Source organism: Nannospalax galili, unplaced genomic scaffold, assembly GCF_000622305.1.
Source record: "Nannospalax galili isolate Female #2095 unplaced genomic scaffold, S.galili_v1.0 scaffold103, whole genome shotgun sequence".
NCBI lineage: Eukaryota > Metazoa > Chordata > Mammalia > Rodentia > Spalacidae > Nannospalax > Nannospalax galili.
The window spans coordinates 860,730-880,739 of record NW_008352136.1 but is presented as its reverse complement, the minus strand read 5'-3'; the positions used below and the strand labels follow the sequence as shown (position 1 = coordinate 880,739).

General features: G+C 46.5%; 1 protein-coding gene across 2 annotated transcripts in view; it reads left to right on the top strand.

Moving 5' to 3' along the window:
• Positions 1-20,010, top strand: part of Ssh1 (slingshot protein phosphatase 1) — a 67,240-nt gene that overhangs the window by 15,536 nt on the left and 31,694 nt on the right. Inside the window, exons 3-6 of one of the 2 annotated variants that reach the window (XM_029554038.1) lie at positions 6,332-6,443; positions 12,619-12,722; positions 17,726-17,790; positions 18,267-18,388. In XM_029554038.1, coding sequence (XP_029409898.1) covers positions 12,638-12,722; positions 17,726-17,790; positions 18,267-18,388 — 272 coding nt within the window. In that variant the 5' untranslated portion in view covers positions 6,332-6,443; positions 12,619-12,637. The remainder of the gene's footprint in view (positions 1-6,331; positions 6,444-12,618; positions 12,723-17,725; positions 17,791-18,266; positions 18,389-20,010) is intronic. The other variant, XM_008848955.3, reaches the window with a different exon arrangement.

Sequence of the window (20,010 nt, the reverse complement as noted above, 5' to 3'; positions counted from 1 at the left end):
ACTCACTATGTAGACCAGGCTGGCCTCGAACTCACAGAGATCCACCTACCTCTGCCTCCTGAGTGCTAGGATTAAATGCGTGTGCCACCACGCCTGGCCCTGAAGCTATTTTTAAAAGACAGTTTCAAAGAAGGCAGCTAGGAGGTCCCTTTGTTGAGAATTGACCCTGGCTGTCTCTGCAGCTCCCTGCCCCAGCCTGAAGAATCACTCCAAGCATGGGCTGGCCCTGATTTCTCTGGGCATATTTCCCCAAACCTAAACCTGGTATGAATATCTGCAGAGTATCCCGTGGGCATGGGCTATGGGTGGGGGGCAGCTGAGCTGATTGCCCACTTTAGGGATCATTTGTTAAGTTCCACATGTCCCAACCACCTATGCCAGATCTGTCTCTTGCAGGTGGAACTCTGATGAGGCCACTGACTGCGGCTCAGTTACCAATGCAGCAACAAGACTCCCCAAGGAAAGCTGGGGATATAACTCAACAGTAGAGCACTTGCCTAGCCCTAATCCAGGGATAACTGAGACCTATGTCTACCATCGCTCCTTCCAAAAGGGTTTGAAACAGCTTATCAATTCAGAGAACAACAGAACTTCATGTTAGTGAGAGGCCAGTAAAGATGCTTTCAGTCAGATCTAATAGCCTGAGTCAGATCCCTGGAGCCCACATAGTGGTGGAAGGAGAGAACGTACTTCTATAAGTTGTCCTCTGACCTCTACACAGACACACACTAAGGAGATGTTAAAAAAAAAAAAAAAAATATTCCCAGCACCCACATGGCGGCTGTGAACCATCCTTAACTCCAGTTCCAGGGGAATCCGAAGCCCTCTTCTGATCTCCACGGCATTACACGACACAGATGCACTCACATACATGCAGGCAATACACTCATACACATAAAATAAAAATAATAAATAAAATATTTTTAAAAATCTAGTGCAAAAATGGAGCCTTGGACAAGGGAGGAAGAAATAGTCAGGGAAGTTTTATGTGCAGAATGTGTGATACTGCGGAAGTTACCAGAGTCTGACTTCAAGGGATTTTTTTGTTTTGGCTTTTTTGAGACAGTTTTATGGCCATCAAAGCAAAAAGAGAAACAAGACCTGGTTGGTGATGTCTTTAAAACACCAGCAAGTCAGTGTCAGGTGTAGTGTATGTACTTGTGGTCCCAGCTACTTGGGAGGCTAAAGCAGGAGCATCACTGGAGCTCACAGGTTCAAGACCAGCCTGGGGAACATAGCCAGACCTCTCTCAAAACAAAAGCTCAAGCAGGTCAGTTCCTCTGAAAAACTCACCCTGTTAGACACCTACAGATGCTCCTAAGGAGACTCAGCAGGATGGATAAGCAAGTTGCCTTGGGTGTGGCCCTGAGGTCCACAGGGAGTGCTGACGCTGCCTGCCCATATTGCCAATTAACCTGTGTAATTGTGGTCCTGAGAGGCTAGGTCAGGAGCACTTTGTACCAAAGCTGCAGCCTCCCCAGACATCACAGCAGGATGTTGAGTCACTTCCTGCAGGGCTCCAACACCCTACCCTTAACAATGGGAGGGTTACTTGGGCAAGCCAGGCCCCCATCTGTCCAACTTTGTGGCCTCAAAAGAGGAAAGTGCTAAAATTAGGTCTTATATGGACCGGGAAGGAGAAACCCTCGAGGACTGGACTCCAGAGGCACTGGGAAAGCCAAGTGCCCCACAGTTCAGTTTCTGTCCTGGAAAACACCAAGTGGGAAAAAAGGGCCCTCAGGCAGAAAAGGTTGCCAAATGTGAGGGTAAATGACGCAAAGGGAAAGCTGCAAAATATGCCAGTAAAAATGACCATCAGTACAAGCACCTCACACTGTAATTCTCAGCACTTGGGAGGCAAAGGCAAGAGGATCAGGAGTTCAAGGCCAGCCTGGGCTGAATATCAAGATGTCTCAGAAAACAAAACAAAAAGGATGATCAGTAGCTGGGTTGAGGGTGAGGCTCAGAAGTAGAGCACTTGTCTAGCAAGTTCCTGGCCCTGGGTTCAAAACCCAGTGCTGGGGGGGATGGGGGGCATAAATTTTTTAAAAAATTTTTAAACAATTAAGAACTAGAAAAGTTGTTCCAGTGATGTCCTGTGTAGTAAAAGATTCAACTCAGAATCACTAATTGCATTTATCTGTTCTTTCCATCTGGAACATTCTTCAGTCTTCTCTGAAGTTCATGACCTGGGCGCTTTGTATCCAAGACTACTGTTGGCTTGGTCACCTATGGAGAGCAAGCCTTTAACACTGTAGGACAGGCGTCCAAGCCACCGTGGTGGGTTTTACCTGACTTCTGGCTGTACAGTTATTCTTCCCCCTTTACTGCTAAGAAGTATTTCCTAGGAAGATACTTTAAAATATGCCAGTATCCTGTCCCAATCAATGTACTTTCCAATCTAGTTAATTAGTTGTTTGGTTTTTTTCCTTGAGACAGGGTCTCATATAGCTCAGACTGGCCCCAGACTTGCTGTGTAGCAGAAGGTGACCTTGAACTCTGACCCTCCTGCTTCTTTCTCCCAAGTGCTGGGATTATAGTTAAGCACCACCACACCTGGCTTATATGGTGCTGAGTGCTTGTGTGTGTGTTCAGCAGGCACACTGTCAACTGAGCTACACCCCCAGCCCTCTGATGTATTTATGAAATATCTGTCTAAAATCATGTTTTTCTGTTTTATTCGGTGGTTTCAAATCGATTGATTATGTTACTGACTGGGGAGAGTCAGTCATGGGTTGCTTTGATACTGGAGAAAGTTCACCATTATTTGCTTTGAATCTCCTATATGTCAGGCACAGGAATAGATTCAAAAGTTAGATGTGTCCTGGTCTACCATATCCAGTTGTGAAGTTAAAATATGCTGGAAGGACAATTGTTTCACTGTCAGTGGGGTGGGGACAGGATCCAAATCAGAGGGCTTCTGTCACTTGGACAAGTGACTTAACGCCCAAAACCTCAGTCTCCCCACTTGCAAAATGAAAGAAGGTGCTAGCAGATACACAGAAAAGCTATGGCTTGCTGCTAGGACAGCTAGGGAAAGCTTCCTGGGGAAGGTTGTGGCTCTGGGTGACAGGTACCATGTAGGGAGGCAGGCAGAGCAAGGAGAGGCTGTGGACAGAGACCTGGAGTAGAGGGGCTTCTGATGACAGTGGGAGATGGGCTAAGCAGAGATTGCAGACTGTGGGGTGCAGGAGAAAGTGCAAGAGAATTCGGAAAAGTTTTTGTTAAACGGTACCTTTCCTAACTACACTGTAAGCTCTTTGAAGTCACGGCCTGTCAGATGAGTAAAGTTTAAGTTAACATGTGATAGCTAAGTGTGGCTTCCATAAGTAGTTAGCACAAGAAGTTTGAATACTCTAGATGATGACACATTGTGGAAAGTTCTGGGGCTGGAAAAGAATGTACGGAGAGCAGTGATTAGGAGCTGTGCAGAGTAGGCTTGAGGCCAGAGACCAGCTGAGAGAGGCTGAACCCAAGCTGTTCTGTCCTGTGCCATAGCTGCTGGCCCTATGTATATAAATTAATTTGTGTGTGTGTGTGTGTGTGTGTGTGTGTGTGTGTGTGTGTGTGTCTCTAAGGATTGAACTTGGGGGTTCACACCGGGGGTTCACACATACTCAGCAAACATCCTGCCAATTTCCTCAGTCTTTTCCTTCTTTTTTTTCTCTTCTTTTCTTTGTATGTTTGCTTTTGAAACAGTGTCTCACAGTATAGTCCTAGATGGGCTGGAATTTGTGTAAACCAGGTTGTCCTCAAGCTCACAGAGATCCACCTGCCTCTGCCCCCCACGTACTGGGATTACAGGCGGGCAACACCCATGCCATACATTTATGAACTATGAATTCAGTTCCTTGGTCACACTAACCACATTTGAGGTATATAGTAGGTTCATATGGCCAGTGGTGACCATGGTGGACAGTGGAGAAAGAGACAGAGAGAGACAGAGACAGAGGGAGAGGCAAAGGGAGAGGGCGAGTGCTCGGGTCAGTCTTTCCGGACAGTCTGGGCACCCCACACTCCTCACACTCAGGAGGCTGAGTTAGTGTTGCAGACACACAGGGATGAGGAAGGCCAGAACTGGGTAGCCATCAAGACTGGGAAGGAAGGGACCCCTGACAATATGTCTCTGTGACTAATGAGTAGGGGATGGGGCTACATACCAAAGAAAGCACTAAGTACCCAAGAACAGTTAAGATAATCTGTTCTTGGAATTTTTGAGTTGTTTCAAACACATTTTCTTCACGTCCCTGTTGATTCTGGCTGGCTGTGTTGTCTCTGCTGCCGTAGAGTTCCTGCACAATGCACCCTTTATACCTCAGCCCTCACTAAGGAGGCTTAGTGCCTGGCGTACCAGATGAGGAAGAAAGCCGCCCTAGCTCTGGCTGCCTGTGGGACTGAGGGCTCTTGGAGGGTCATCGAGGAATTATCTTTAGGTTTGCAGAGCCAGGTCCAGGCACACCAGCTGCCTTACTTACACAGAAACAAAAATCCTGCTGGTGTGCTTGCTGATAGACTTAGCTGCTTGCTCCTTCCTGTTGGTATGAAGGAGGTCATGTGACTGGCTCAGAGGCCGCCTTACTGTCTGCAGTGCCTTTGGACATTCCTTCTCTCTGAGGGAAGCCTACGCCTCCAGCCAAACAATACATAGCCCAGTAGCAAAGACTTGAAACCGGCCCTGCCAGCATTTTTTTCCTGTAACCCCTTTCCCAAAGCACCAGGCCCTGTGGAGCCAGTTCCCCCATCAGCTTTAAGAACTTGAAGAATCATTAGGGAAGCTCTGCTTGAAGATGGCCCCAGAGTTTATTTTCTTATACTTTGACTATGTTGGGAACCAGACCTTGCCACATTGCACCCAGAAGCATGAGATAAAAGATCAGAAGTCTAGGGCCTGAAGAGATGGCTCAGCGATTAAGAGCGCTTGCTGTTCTTGCAGAAGACACACATTTGGCTCCCGGCACCCATATTGGGCAGCTCATAACTTCCTATAACTCTAGCTCAAGGAGATCCAACACCTTCTCACCACTAGGGGCAACTGCATTCATGTGCGCACGTAATTAAAATAATAAAAATAAATCTTTCTTAAAAAGAAAAAAAGTCTGGTACAACCAGGGTTCTCTGTGACTTTGAACATCAGGGCAAAATGAAGGAAGATCTGTTGGTAAGAACAGTGTAAAGAATTTTCCATCCTGCCTGTATCTTCACCAGATCACCTCTAAGTAGTAAGTTTCCATTCACCTTCACATCTTTGTTGGTTTTTAAAAATATTTTATTTATTATTTTTATTTTATGTGTATGCGTGTATTACCTATATGTAGATAAGTGCACTGTGTCGTGCAATGCCCTCAGAGGACAGAAGAGGCTGTAGGATCCCCTGGAACTGGAGTCACGGACAGTTTGTTAGCTGCCATGTGGGTGCTGGGATTCGAACCCGGGTCTTCTGCAAGAACAACCAGTGTTCTTAACTGCTGAGCCATCTCTCCAGCCCCACATCTTTGTTTTGTTTGGTTCTTTTATCTTTGTTTTTGTTTTGAGACAGGGTCTCACTGTGTAATTTGGGCTAGCCTGGAACTCTCTATGTAGCCTGGACTGACCTGTAACTCCCAGAGATCTGCCTGCCTCTGCCTTCCGAGTGCTGGGATTGCAGGGTGTGCCACCTCACCCACCCAGCCCTCCTTCAAAGCTTTGTAAGCTTCCCTGTGCCAGATACAGGGGCTTGAATCCATCTAAACCAGGCATGGTTTTGAGGCTGCTCTGTGTCCTCAGCTTGGCCAGCTGCTGCTGGTATTGAGCATGTAGGGTGTTGTGCTTTGGCTCCTGTTTGCTCTCCCCCCGACCCCCACCAAGTCATTCATCTCCCCATCATGGATCTTTCATCAGAAAAATGGAATTGTAGGAATTAGGTGAAGCAGTGGAAGGCGAGCTCTCTGAACTGTAAAGCATCCTTCAGATTGAAGCTGCAGGTCACTTCTGTAAAAGTTCTGTATCGAATGCCTGTAGGGACTAGACATCTGGGTGCTGAGAATGTCCGTTGACAGGCTGACAGCCCAGCCACAGCCCAGGTTTGGTTCCTAGTTTTGCACATTCTACAGTTTGAATTTATGAGTTTACTCAGGGATGATCAGGTTATAAGAAACCAATTCATGCTAACCAAACTTGTAAGGAACTGTTGTATAAAGCAGAATTTGTAGATTGCAGGTAGGAAACACTCAGTAAAGCTTGTTAATCTAGACAGAATTAATGGGACCTCCTCTTTGAAATGCTTGTCAACACCCATCTTTTCTGTAATGATAATGTTACAATAGTTTGGTTTTTTCTTTTTTTTTTTTTCTAGAATTACCTTCAGGTTGTTGGGGTGAATCAGCCCTGTCCTCTTAGTAATGCTCAGAGCTGAATACAATCAAAGGTGAAATCTATCCATGGAAAAGTACTTCAGTTAAAGCCAGGTGTGTGGTGGCCCAAACCTATAGTTTCAGCGCTTTGGGAGGCAGAAGCAGAAGGATTTTGAGAAGCCTGTATGGTGTAGACTGCATAGGAGACCCTGTCTCTAAAAATACAAAAAATAGGGCTGGTGAGATGGCTCCTTGGTAAGGTGCTTGCCCCCACCTGGTGGAAGGAGAGACCCGACTTCCAAAAATTATCCTCCGACCTCCATATGTGCACTGTGACAGGTGCGCATATGCACACACATGCATATGCAAAATAATGCAATTTAAAGACAATTGTTTTGAGACAGAGTCTCCCCGTAGCCCTAGCTGGCCTGGAACTCACTATGTAGACCAGGCTGGCCTTGAACTTAACAGAGATCCACCTACCTCTGCCTCGAGAGTGCTGGGATTAAAGGCGTGCACCACTATGCTCGGCCTAACTAAGACGTTTTTAAAGAGGTAATTCAGTTTGCTTTAAGCAGCCTAGTTAATTTGGAAATCCTCCTTTATCAAGCCCATACCTCAGGCTTATATACTCTGACTTTTTGTGAGATAATAGTATGAAAAATTCTAAAATAATATATTTAAGTAACTTCCCATTTTCTTAGATATAAATCAGAATGATAATGGCAACTTTGTCTGCCTTGCAGAGTTTTGTGGTGGATGAGCTGAACTCAGAGGGCCTCTGCCTGCCCTCCTCTGACATCCACCAAAGTGCTTTGTCAACAGCAGGGCTTGTCAGAGGTCCAGTCTTTTGTTCCTGTCATCATCTCGTGTCCTCTAATGTCTCACCTTTAGAGGTCAAGAGTGTTTGAGACACTGAAGGCATTTGGTTGAAGCTAGGCATTAACAGTTACCAGCTAAACTGTTCCTGCTGCTTCCAGGGAAGGTCGTGTTTAGGGGATTTGGGCCCCAGTGTGACCTCTGCTGTGCTAATGATGCTACACCCCTTTGAAGAGGAGCATGCGTGCTTATTGATGATTGTCACAGAAAATGACATGGCTAGCTAACACTTTGGGCAGTCTCTGCCACAAGGTCAGTCCTGGGTGAAGGAGAGCCCCATCCATGAGAAAACTTGATCAGTGTGGCTTCTCTGTGGGCCCGCTCACTGCAGGACTGAATGACATGTCTTGTCCCACAGCCTTGATGGTATGAGTGAGCAGGTGATGTGATATGTCCTCCACCCCTTCTGACTGTCCCTTGGGCATGTGGAACATTCTGTTGCCAGGCCTTCTCTGCCAGGAGTTCTATTTCTCTGAGTCATTGCTTAGTCTTTGCTGTGCATGATGCATTTGGATGCTGGGAAGGACTGAGGACATGCTCCGTGTCCTGGTATCTGGGTGACACTGCGGTGGGCCACCAGGGCAGGCATACACAGAGATGGCAGCAGTGGTGTAGAAGTGCAGATTTTCCCTCCAGATGAGAAGAAAGGTGTCCCAGGATTTGAGATGGAAGGTGGGTGTGGGGCACATGGACAGAGGTCAGCCCCAACTGTAAAGATGTGTGTTCCTGGACAAGCGGTGGTTTGCTTCTCTGAGAGGTAAGAGTAACAGCAGTATGTGATTGCCTTACTCCTCTAGTGCAGATTAGCTGTCCATTTGGGATCTGGGAGAAGCTCAGACAAGACCTTCCAGAGGCTCAGTGCACCATCCTTGAGGAATTGTTCCAGGCCTACCAGTTACAAGCACTTCCTTCCTTCACACTGCCTGGTTCCCCTCCTTAGGGCACCAGTTCTGGCCCAAGTTGTGTTATTAACGTCTTTAACTATTTCCCTGGGCAAAAGCAAGGCTGGATGCAGCCAGTGCTCAGCATCTCCTGCTGGGTCATTTGGGAATCACATCCCAGCCCTTTGGGAGGGAGCCTGTTGCAGCTTTGCATCTTGGCCTGTTGGAACACCTTGCACCTCTCAGAGCTCCTCACAGAAGCACATGTGATTCCCTCCACCTGGCATGACCCCAGCCAAGGGTCACTAGGTGCCTCCATGAGCTGTAAATGTGACTGGAGCATTTTCAGATGTGAAGCTGCTTTTGAAAACACCTCGTAGCTAACTGTGGCAGCCACCCACGTCCCTGCATGGTGGATGGATGGAGATTTGAAAGAAAGCAACGTCTTTTGGTGTGTGGGTTTGACCCAGGATGGGGTCCTGTTGCTGGGGTTTGGTACTTGGTGGCCAGCTGCTTCCCGCCCAGTTCCTAATGCACACCCATCGCTTGTTCCCAATGCCTGCAGAACAGCCTGTGGGAGTTCAGTGACTGCAGGACCTTTAGCGGCTCTGTTCCATGTGAATGGGGCCTTTCATTGGAGAATGCTGGGACAAGGGCCTTTTTAAGACAAAATATCTGAGGATGACAGTGCCACAAGAGCCACTTGCTCTTTGGGTGGGACCATCAGAGGAGGAGGACTCCACTGCTGCCCTAAGGCCAGCCTAGATTGTTCAATAGGGCACGGACAGCCAGGCCTCTTTGGGCACATCTGTTTCATCAGGGTTGTTAAGGATGTGAATGCAGCCATCATGGAACTTTTTTATCTTTCTGACTTTTGCGTCTTCCTTCGGCCAGCTCAGTACCTCTGCCGGTCGGAGGTTTCCAGCCCACACTAGTACGTAAGCCCCCGTTGACTTCCATTCTCCTGCAGATAATGGTTCGGATGCACTCCATGTGAAGGCCAGGGTTCAGGGGAGCATGATTGGGGGTTGTGTCTGTCTTCTGTGCTTTAGAAACTTTCCTCTTGCAAGGTCTTCCCAATGGGAAGTAGGCAGCATCTGAGAATTTACTCATATTGTGGAGATAAAAGCATTGGGCAAGGTTGTAGGGAGCAGACAAGATTTTTCAGCTGTGGAGGAGAATGATTTCTCTTTATCTGGGTAAGACCTTCTGTAACTTGTCACTCTTTTTAGGGTACTAAAATCACTTGTGAGAAGGTTGGTTTTTCTGGTCAGGATGGGTGGTTGGTGATTGGTACCCATCCTCATCCTCGGTACCTAGTAAAGGTGTGTATGTGGTAGAAGGCTTCCCCAGGAGGCGCCAAGGCTCAAGAACATCAGGATCTTGAGCCTCTTGGTATTAGGGACTCAGAATAGAAAACCAGGTGCAGTCTGTCCATTGAGGGCAGTGCTCATCAGCCACCCTGAGCTCACCAGAAGCTGTGGTGTAGCAGTGGGACCGGGATGGGGCTTGAAGCCAGGGCATGAAGAATAGCTTTATCTTGTTTGTGTAGAGTCCACGTCTGTCCACACTTGCACCCTCCCCATAGCATCTTGATTTCAGCCTGAGAGTCACTGTGGTCACTGACATTCTGCTGCATACCCTGTATTTCCAGGACATAGGGAACCCCCGCAGCCCTGAGAGCAGTGCAGTTTCCTGTGGTGTTCAGGCTTGCCATGGTTAGTAACCACCTGAGAGATGTCAGGATGCAAACCTCAGCAGTTCAGGGCCCTAATCAACTCCATGGGTGGATGGGGAGGCTCCGATTCTTAGCAGACTAAGGAACAGCTGGCTTCATAACAGGTCACGAGGTAAACTGGGCCTGTTCTTTATCATTGTTCCCTTTTTCCAAAGGAAATGGAAGGGAAACCAAGGGGAAATTTTGCCTGTGGTTTCCAAGGCTAAGGTCACTGTTAATGGTTGACTGTTTCTAGAGTGCTCTGGTTTCTGGTCAGTATGGATTTTTTTTCCTCTAAACTCAGAACAAAAAGAGTTGATGTTGCCTTGAACGCTTTTCCCCTGCTGCTTTAATCAACTGATGGTTATTTTAAGTTTCATGACTGGAAGTTTTTCACACAGCTCTTTGAGATTTGGATGGGCATCATAGAGATCAGAATAGTTCTGAGAGCTGACTTGGTGATAAGAAGGGAATTCTGCAGCCTGAGAAAAGAGACAGCCTGGCTCTTAACTGGGTCAGGTAGGTGCTGAAGAGCTTCCCACTTCCCAGGAGTTAGGTGAGACTGAAAGACAGGGCCTGTCTCATCCTTGCGTTATTTATAGTCCTGGATTCGTCAGCACTTGAAACTCATACACAGGTATATGACAGTCATGGAGTGGGAAGTGGCTGGGTGTGTGCAGGGCACAGGAAGAAGTGCTGTGTGACTGTCACAACATAGCAGGCTGTCATACTCAAAGGTCTGAGCGTGAGAGGCAGAGCCAGGTTTATTCACTCATAGTTGAATAGTCTGTGCATTGGGAAAATTTGACCATAAAAATGAACAGATTTTATATGGACCCACTGTCATAGAAGCTTAGTTGTCTCAGAAACTGTCGGCCTGTGCTAGTTTGAATGATGTTTTTTTAGCACTTAGAGTCGCATGCTAGATTTAGCTAAGTTTTGTTGTTGCTTGCTTTGTTTGTTTGCTTGCTTGTTTTTTAAAAAATATTTCCTGTTTTTATTTTATATGTATGAGAGTATTGCCTGCATGTGTGTAAGTGCACTGGTGCCATGCGATACCTGTGGAGGTCAGAAGAGGGTGTCAGATTCCCCTGGAACTGGAGTTACAGATGGTTGTTAGTCACTGTGTGCTGGGAATCAAGCCTGGGTCCTCTGCAAGAGCAACCAGTGTTCTTAACTACTGAGCTGTCTCTCCAGCCCCTGCTTATTTGATTATTGTAACCTTATAGATCTCTGTAATTTAAGCTGTGATCCTCTTTCACAAAACTAGTAAAAGATAAAAATTTTTATTATAGTGTTTTATGTTACTTTGAAAATCAAAAATAGCCCTTTAAAAGTTAATATTTGGTCAGGCAGGGAGTGGTGGTACATACCTTTAATCCCAGCATTGGGGAGGGGCCAGGCACAGAAGCTGGCTGACCTCTGAATTTGAGTCCAGCATGGTCTACATAGTGTGTTCCAGGCCAGCCAGGGCTACATAGTGAGGCTCTGTCCTAAAAAACAAAAACATAAAAAAGTTACTGTATTCACTGTGGAAATTTCAGAAAATTCTGAAGAAAGAAGGTAATCATGGATAGTCCTACCCACCAAAGCCACCATTAGTATTTTGGTGTGTTTTGTGGATAATTTTCAGAGTTTGTGGTATTTTTTAATAACTGAGGCTTTCTTCTCTCATAAATCTTAATGTCTACACAAACTGAAGAATTTAAATTTTTTTTTAATTTTATGTGTATAAGTATATTGCCTGCATGTATGTAAGTGCACCTGTGCGGTGTGCCACAGAGGCCAGAAGAGTCGGGTCAGATATCCTGGAAACTGGAGTTCCAGACGTTTGGTAGTCATCATCATATGGGTGCTGGGAACTGAACTCAGGTCCTTTGCAAGAGCAGCCAGTGCTCTTAACTGCTGAGCCATCTTTCCAGTCCCCTCCTGAAGAATTTTTTTTGATGCCAAATTATGAGTGGAAAATTGCAAGGATGTTTGTTTGCTTATTTGGGACCCTTCCCTCCCGTTATGCATCTCAGTCTTTCGTCATAATATAACGTAGTGAGGGGAACTGGAGATTGATCCAAGGGCCTTTTATATGCTAGACCAGTGCTTTACCACTGAGCTGTATATTCCCATTTTTCTACTATTTTGAGACAATATGTGGCTTGACCTTCCAAGTAACTGGGATAATAGACCTGGCCCTGATTCTGACTTCTTAAGCTACAGGTTGAATATGAATGTTTTTACTATTTTAGTAACAACAAAGGTAAAAACTCATTCTGCTGAGAAATTCAATATGGGTTGCCTTAAGATCGTCTGCAGAATAGTGGCCAGGGCAACCTTAACTGACATAAATCACTATTTAGCAGCCACCCAGGGTTCTTAAGGATACACACTGAGAAAGCCATCTTTATATTCCATCAAAGGACAGCACCTTGAAGCAGAGATTGTACTGAAAGTCAGGGAGTCAGTTAGGAGCTCACAGAGTGAATGGATCACCCTCTGCTAATGAGGGGGGGGGGGTTCTCTGTGTATATAAGAGCCCTGTCCAGTTTCTCCCAGAAGAGACTCTTGGTGACCTCCTGAAGCGGGGTGGGGGTCAGAAGTTGTAGGAGAAGCGTGTTCATCACTGAATATAGCAGCAACAGGCTGTTAGCAAGGTGAGGCTCAGGAAGAGGATAGTGCGAAGTTGTTAAAACTATCTCATCCTATTTCATTTCATAGGCCTTTTGTCTGCTCTGAAGCGTTCCCAGATCGGCAGTGTGTCTGGGACCATTTTTCTTGCAAAATTGATCTAACTGTGCTCTGGTTTTGTTCTTCCCAGCTTAAGCGAGAGCTTTTTCATGGTGAAAGGAGCAGCCCTCTTCTTACAACAGGGAAACAGCCCTCAGGGCCAGCGGAGTCTTCAGCATCCTCACAAACATGCAGGTGACAGCTCTGCGTTGATACTCATAAACTGGGACTTCTTCTCCAAAACTGCAACCAGAAAATCTTCTGGGGAAGTTGGTGGGAAGCAATTTGCTAGTTCTTGAGGCCAAGGAAATAGTGGAACACTGGGTTGCAATGACCAGGACAGGTGGAAGCTTGGGTGGCACTCATAGCTACTGAACCTTTTAAGCTCATGCACACACACTTAGTAAGTCAGCAGTGCCAGTGCCCTTTTGAGATGTAAAGATTCCTTATATGCAGTTTATCAGTTGCCTGAAGGTTTCAAGTTATAGTGTGACTTTCTTTGTTGCAACAGGGTCTCCCTGTAGCCCCAGCTAGCTTGGAATTCACTGTGTAGACCAGGCTGGCCATAGTATGACTTTTGAATAAGCTGTACCAACATGCATTCCAGTTGGATGATGGTCCTTTGAAATCAAGCCCTCAGGTTCTACATCCCTAGCCTGGGGCTGTACCATTTCTCCAAACATTTGAAAAAACCCACTAAAACAGTGTAAGAGCCTTTGGCTTCCATTCTGCCACTCCGAGTAGTCACTGTGATGAGTTGTCTTTAATCTATAATGACCATCTTTTGGGAAAGGCTAGAAGTAAAAAAGTTGGGACCAAATCGAATATTCATATAGGTCCAAGAGCAAACTAGTAAGAACTGCCACCAAAGTTCCAAGACTGGTTTTCTTAAGCTTCTTGACTCTGAAACTGAAGACAGATTGACAGAGGAATTCAACAGACATTTGCATACAAGTGGGTCTTTGTAATAAGTTGTGGCCTCTGGGGCACCTCTCCAAGGCAGCTGGGGTTTGAATGTCCAAGAGATGGGAAGGTCTTTATCTTTCAAAGCTGCAGCCCAAGTAGCAACTAGACAGTTCTTCACCTTCTGTGCTCATTTTGTTTGCTTAACCTCCAACCTCTGAGCTTCATTTTAGATCTAAGTGCTAAGGGTAGAATTTCATACCTTGCAATTTGTGGCAAACACCAGAGCTCTGTCCATATTTTCGTATACTGATACTTATAATCAAGATGTAGGTCTGTTGTCCTCTAAGAAAATCATTGTCCTGTACAAGGAAGCAGTATGGTATATGGAAACAGTATTTGCTTTGGAGCTGGTTGATTGATGAGCCCAGCACAGGGGGTGGTAGAGGCAGAAGGATCATGAATTCAAAGCTAGCCTAGGCTACATAGTGAGTTTCAGGACATCTAGGTTACATAGTGAGACTGTCCTGTTTAAAAAGAAGAGTGGTTAAGAGCACTAGCTGCTCTTACAGAGGACCTGGGTTCGATTCCCAGTACCTGCATGGTCTCTGACAACCATCTATAACTCCAGTTCCAGGGCATCTGACACCCTCTCTGAACTCTGTTGCATTACATGACACAGGTGTACTTACATACATGCAGGCAATACACTCATACACATAAAAAATAAAAATAATAAATGAAATATTTAAAGAAAAGCTTGCATTGGAGCCAGCAGACCTGGCTTCTAACATAGTTCTATGATTTCCTGAGCAGGCATAGTATACTTCTGAGCCTCAGTTTCCTAATCTTTACAATGGGCATCACAGGCCTCAGATAATAGGAAAGTAACAGTTATGCATATGGCCAGACATGGTGGTAATCCCAGCACCTGGGAAGCTGAGACAGGGAAATCATGAGTTCAAGGCCAGCGTGGACTACAAAGCAAGACCTTGCTTCAAAAAGCAAAATAAAATAAGACTTTGTGCACATCAGGGAGCTGGGGAGATGGCAGAGTTCATAAAGGGCTGGCCTCAAAAGCGCGAGGACCTGAGTCCAGATCTCTAGAATACACATCAAAAAGGCCAGGTGTGGTGGCACGCATTTGTAATCTCAGTGATGGCAAGATGGGAGGTAGAGACAGGCAGCTCCTTAGAGCTCACTGACCAGCTAACTAGTCTATTTGATGGAGTTCTGGGCCGGTAACAAACCCTATCTCAAACAAAAGGCACACACACCCACAATTATGCACATCACGTCATCACATGCCCACCTTTACAGTGAGTGATGCTGTGAATAGCTGTAAATTACTACGGTGACTTATTATCTAATAAAACTACAGAAAGAACCATCATTCTTGAATCTCTGGTGTTAGAAACTTAGCCATTGTCCATGTCTTAACCATAGCACATACAACAAAAAGAATGTTCAAGCTTTGCTTCAAGAGTGAAATGTGGGGCTGGAGAAACGGCTCAGTGGTTAAGAGCACTGATTGCTCTTCCAGAGGACCCAGGTTCAGTTCCCATCACCCACATGGCAGGTAACAGTTGCCCATAACTCCAGTTCCAGGCAATTCAACACCCACTTCTGTCCTCTATGGGCATTGTACACACATGGTGCACTACATACATGCAGGTAAAATGCTCATACATATAAAATAAAAACAAATTTTAAAAATGTTTAAAGGAGTGAAACTTGTCCCTTTTGTGAGTGAACTTGGGGCAGCAAGTGCAAAGTCACTTTATACCCAACTCCTGAAAAGCTGGTCTCTGTGTCCCTTGAATGCACACAGGGCAGGAAGGAAGCCACTGACTGGCTGACCCTTCTGTCCTTGGGGTCCAGAACCATTGGTGGCTCAGGAAGGCAAAAAAGCTACCATTGACCTGGGATAGCCAACACATAACTGTGAGGCAGACATGGTCTAGACTCTGCATTTGTTTCTTTTTTACTAGAATTGCCATTAAGTTCTTTCATTAACCACTCTGCAGAGTGGATTAATCAAGGGTTCATTCTGTCCACAGAGAAGCTGATCAGGTTGAATTCAGCCTGTCCAATCGATTTGAGGCCCTATGTGGGGCCTGGACTTTGGCTTCTGTCCTCCGATCTATGTGTGGCTGTCAGGCTGGAGGTGTGGATTTCTGTCTGTCAGCAGTTCACATCTCAGCTGCAAGTCCCACTGAAAGCAGTTTATCTGTGTGCAAAATGCCTTTCATCCTGGTATTTATGGAGCACAGGAATTGGGGTTTGCTTTCATTTGTGTAACTTAGGGTGGGTGGTGGGAGGACCCAGGACAGTGTAGAACCAACGTGTGGTGGCCATGTGATACCATGGCTTTGGAGACATGGCAAGTGGGGTCCCCCTTAAATGAAGAAAGCCATTATCTGCAGATCATACCTCACAGATAGCAGTTCCAGTGTAGGGTGCATCTTCTCATTGGAAAGACAGGGGACTGGCAGCACCTTTAGTTATGTTTTTATTTTTTTTTCCTTCAAGTTTTATTTATTGTGGAAAGAACACTGAACATGAGATTTGCCCTCCTGACTAGAGGGGCAAGTTTCTGAAAACTTGATTTCTCTGAGACAGGAAATGCCCTTCTTTGTTGTTTGTTTGGGATTTGGGGGGGTTGTTTTTTGGGGGGGTGGGTTGAGACAGGGTCTCACTATGTAGCCGTGGCTGGCCTGGAATTCACAGAGATCCTCCAAGTGCTGGGACTAAAGTCATGTGCCACTACACGTGGCAGGAAGTGTCATTTAGACTTTGCATGTCAGTCATTCTGCTTTAAAATGAAAAGATGCTCTTTGCAAAAGGAGTTGTTATTGTACTTTGCTGAAGCATCTGACCCCAAAACTCAGTGTTGCTCCTTCCAGGGTTCCTCGGGAAACCTAGAGACCGTGGTGCTGTTGTCACGTTGTTCCCTGCAGCGCTGGGCCTGGAACCCAGGGCCTTGCATACTAGACAGTGCTGTAACCACGTAGCCACACTCTCAGCTCCCTACAGAGCAATTTATTTTTTTAAAAAGGTAATTCTGTTTCTTTGGGGCACAAAATTGAACTGGATCAAATTTTTTTAGTTTTCCTCATACCCTCATCTAAATCAGCATATTTACAGATGAGCCTTTTCTTCACATGAAACCGTGCGAGCATTTAGGAGGGTGAGTTAGGCTAGTGGAAATGCAGTATTGGGATCCCTACCTGATGCACCTCAGCCACAGTAGCCCCTCCTTTTTGGTATACCCAGACCTCCAGTGAGCTTACTTCCTCCGAGCTCTGCAAATTCTCCTTACCTCAACCTAGAGGCTCCCAAGGAAGTTCAAAGCCTGCCCTAGGAGGGGTATAACTTTGAGGCCAGCCTGGGCTACATAGTGAGACTGTGTCAAAGTGGAGAGGGGATTGGAGAGATGGCTCAATGGTTAAGAGCATGTACTCCTGTTACAAAGGATCGGTTTCTAGCACTGAGCTCACAACCACCTGCAACTCCAGCTTCAGGGAGATCAGTGTCCTCTTCTGGACTCTGCGGGCACCTGTACTCACACATGCACATACACCCCCCACATATATATACCTAATTTTTAAAAAAATCTTAAACTTTCCCTAGCTGGGAATGATGGTGTTTACTTGTAGACCCACCAATCCAGGAGGCTGAGGCAGGAGGATTGTTGCCGCCTTAGATTGCTAGATTATTACTTCTTTTAGCAATGAAGGGAAAAAGAAAGAATACCTTAATAACTTTTTGTATGAAAAGACAATAGCAGATTGTTTTCTCCTCAAATAATTTCTCTGGATACCCCACATAGCGCTTTTGTCTGTAATCACTTAGACATTCCCCCAGGGTCTAGAAATAACATCCAGCTCTTGCAGAAAATGTAGAAGAGTTTGAAGAGGGTAAATGACACTTGGTCATTGGTTCAGCCCTTGGCAAACTTCTTACTCCAGCTGTAACTTGGGCCTCCCCACCTTGCCCAGGAATGTTTGCTTGGATGTAATAGTTCTCCCCAGGCCTGTGTGTGTTTTCCTAATTTTATATTTAAAAAACCACTGATAGTCTTTCCACAGCAGCACACAAGCTGTGTATCACCTGTCCTTATCACAGGGTCCAGGAGGGAAATGAGAGCAGGAAGGAGTCTGTGTGAGAGTCAGTGTGACATCTCTCCCATGCTTGGGTAGAGAAATTTTAGCCTCTGATCTTCCAGGCTGTCGGAGTTTCTTTTTCCTAGAAAGTAGGTGGGTAACCATTTAAACTCCTCTTTGGTCCTATAGGTGACCTGCCCCAGCATCTCCAAGTGATGATCAACCTCCTACGCTGTGAAGACAGAATCAAGCTGGTAAGAGCTGAGGGTGGGATGAAACACCGAGGGACCCCTTCTCAATAATGCAGTGGGCGGGGGGTTCTGTATATGTACGCGTTCTCCCACATTGTAGACCAAAGCCAGGCACTGACATGCAGCTCAGTAGTAGAGCACGTTACTGGGCTGTACAGTGCCCTGGATTCCATCTCCAGCACCCCAAAAGGGCCAGCAGCAGGGGTGTATCAGGTCTCTGTGGTCGTCTATGCTAAACATAAATCTCATGCATTTCACCTGTGTCTCATTGCACATAGTTAAGCGCCCCCTCTGCAGCAGATGTCTCCATGGTGTGAGGGTTGTAAGTGAGACCTGGTCCTGCTCTCAAGAATTTGGTCTTCATTTCTTCCCTGGCAAAGGGAAAAAAAGTGGAGAACTAAAGCCCTTGGTCTCAGTTTGGTGGAGGGAGGGCGGCCCACCTGGTGGTAGACCAGTGAGATCATCCCTGCCTGTTGCAGGCCGTACGTCTGGAGAGTGCCTGGACAGACCGTGTCCGCTATATGGTGGTGGTATACAGCAGCGGACGCCAGGACACCGAGGAGAACATCTTACTGGGAGTTGACTTCTCCAGTAAGGAAAGGTGAGTCTTGTGGTTCCTGTCAGGGCAGGAGACCAGTCACTTCTGGCAAAAGACTTTCCTGATATCCCGTATCTGCAGAAGAGGAGGGTGGGAATGTGGCCTATAGAAGGGAGGGAGCAAACAAAGCTCCAGGAACAGGAGAACATGCTGTCCCAGCCCTTAAGTGCCCTGTTTTGTGCCAGATGCAGTCTCTGCTGTCATCAAGTTTGGGATCTACTGAGAGGGCAGAAAACATATACTGTGCTTGGAGACTTAGAGCTAGGAGCTCTAGGAGAGGAGGCGTGTCGGACTACTTTCTGTGTTATATACCAAAATATTTGATGTTGGATAGTTTATAAAGAAAAGAAGTTTATTTGGCTCGCAGTTCTAGAGGCTGCAAGTCCAGTGTGAAAGTTCACTTTGGCCTCTGGCAAGGGCCTCATGGTAAACAGCGTCACAGAGATGGGATGATGTGTGGAGATCATGTGATGAGACAGGCAGACAGAAGCAGCAGATGCCAGGCTCCTTCTTACAGGAACTGCTTTGACTCTGTGTAGCCAGCATTAATTCACCTGTCACCTCCCACCAGGCCCCGGCTCTAAAGTGCCACCTCCTCTCCAGCTTCCAGCACAGGAACATTTGGTGGGTACCTCAGATTGTAATGGTGCCTAGCCAGGAATGCTTTCGAAGGGGGCAACAGCTAAAATGAGCACTGAAGGATGGGCAGACACCCCACACAGGGGTGTCTGGTTGGTGGTGATATGCTGTAGATCCCCCAGTGGTTTCTGGCAGGTCCTTGCTCAGAGGGTTGAAGACATTTCCCTGTAATAGGAGGCTACATAAGTTACCTCATGACCTGTGTGTGTGTGTATGTGTCTGTGCCTTTAAAGGCCCATGTGCAGCAAGTCATGGCAAACCCCAGATCTGTCAGAATAATACCCCAACTCCACCTGTTGCTTGTCATAGACAGATCTATTATTGGCACACCCCTACCATCAATGGGCTAGGTCCCCAGCAAGCCAAGACACTTCAGTACACAGAGTTCTGGGCCCCATAGAGGCTTAGCATAGAAGGCAGTGTCACCACCACAGACGCGAGAGCACCGAGACAATGCCAGAGAACATGGGCGGGTGGGTGATGCCACCTGGGTTGTAAGGACCAGTAGGCAGCTAGGTGGTTACAAGGGTGCACAGGGTGGCAGGAGGGTCTGAATTGCAGTTCATGCCAAATCAGTAGCAGGAAGACAGTCCCAGAGACAACAGCTGGTGACCAAGACTCTGCTGCATGGTAGGTGTGAGTGACATTTATTTTGTCTCTTTTCCTCAATTGCCTCATGGCACCATGAGAAATTGTTGAGGCACACAGAAGGGATCAGAGGAAGAGCTACATCTGTGGCTTTGTGTGGGTCAGGGATGATCTAGAAAAACATGCAGCATGCCATGTTTTGGAAGAGGCGCTCTGTAGGGTTACCAGGGAGTGGAGGGCTCGGTGTGAGAGTGAGATGCCACCAGGCAGATTCTGTAGAAGTAGTCTAAGGCCTATCTTTTTGGATGGTTGTGAGGCAGACTCTCACTGTATAGTTCAGGCTGTTGTGGAACTTGTGATCCTCTTGCTTCAACCTTCTGAGTGCTGCAGTTATAGGC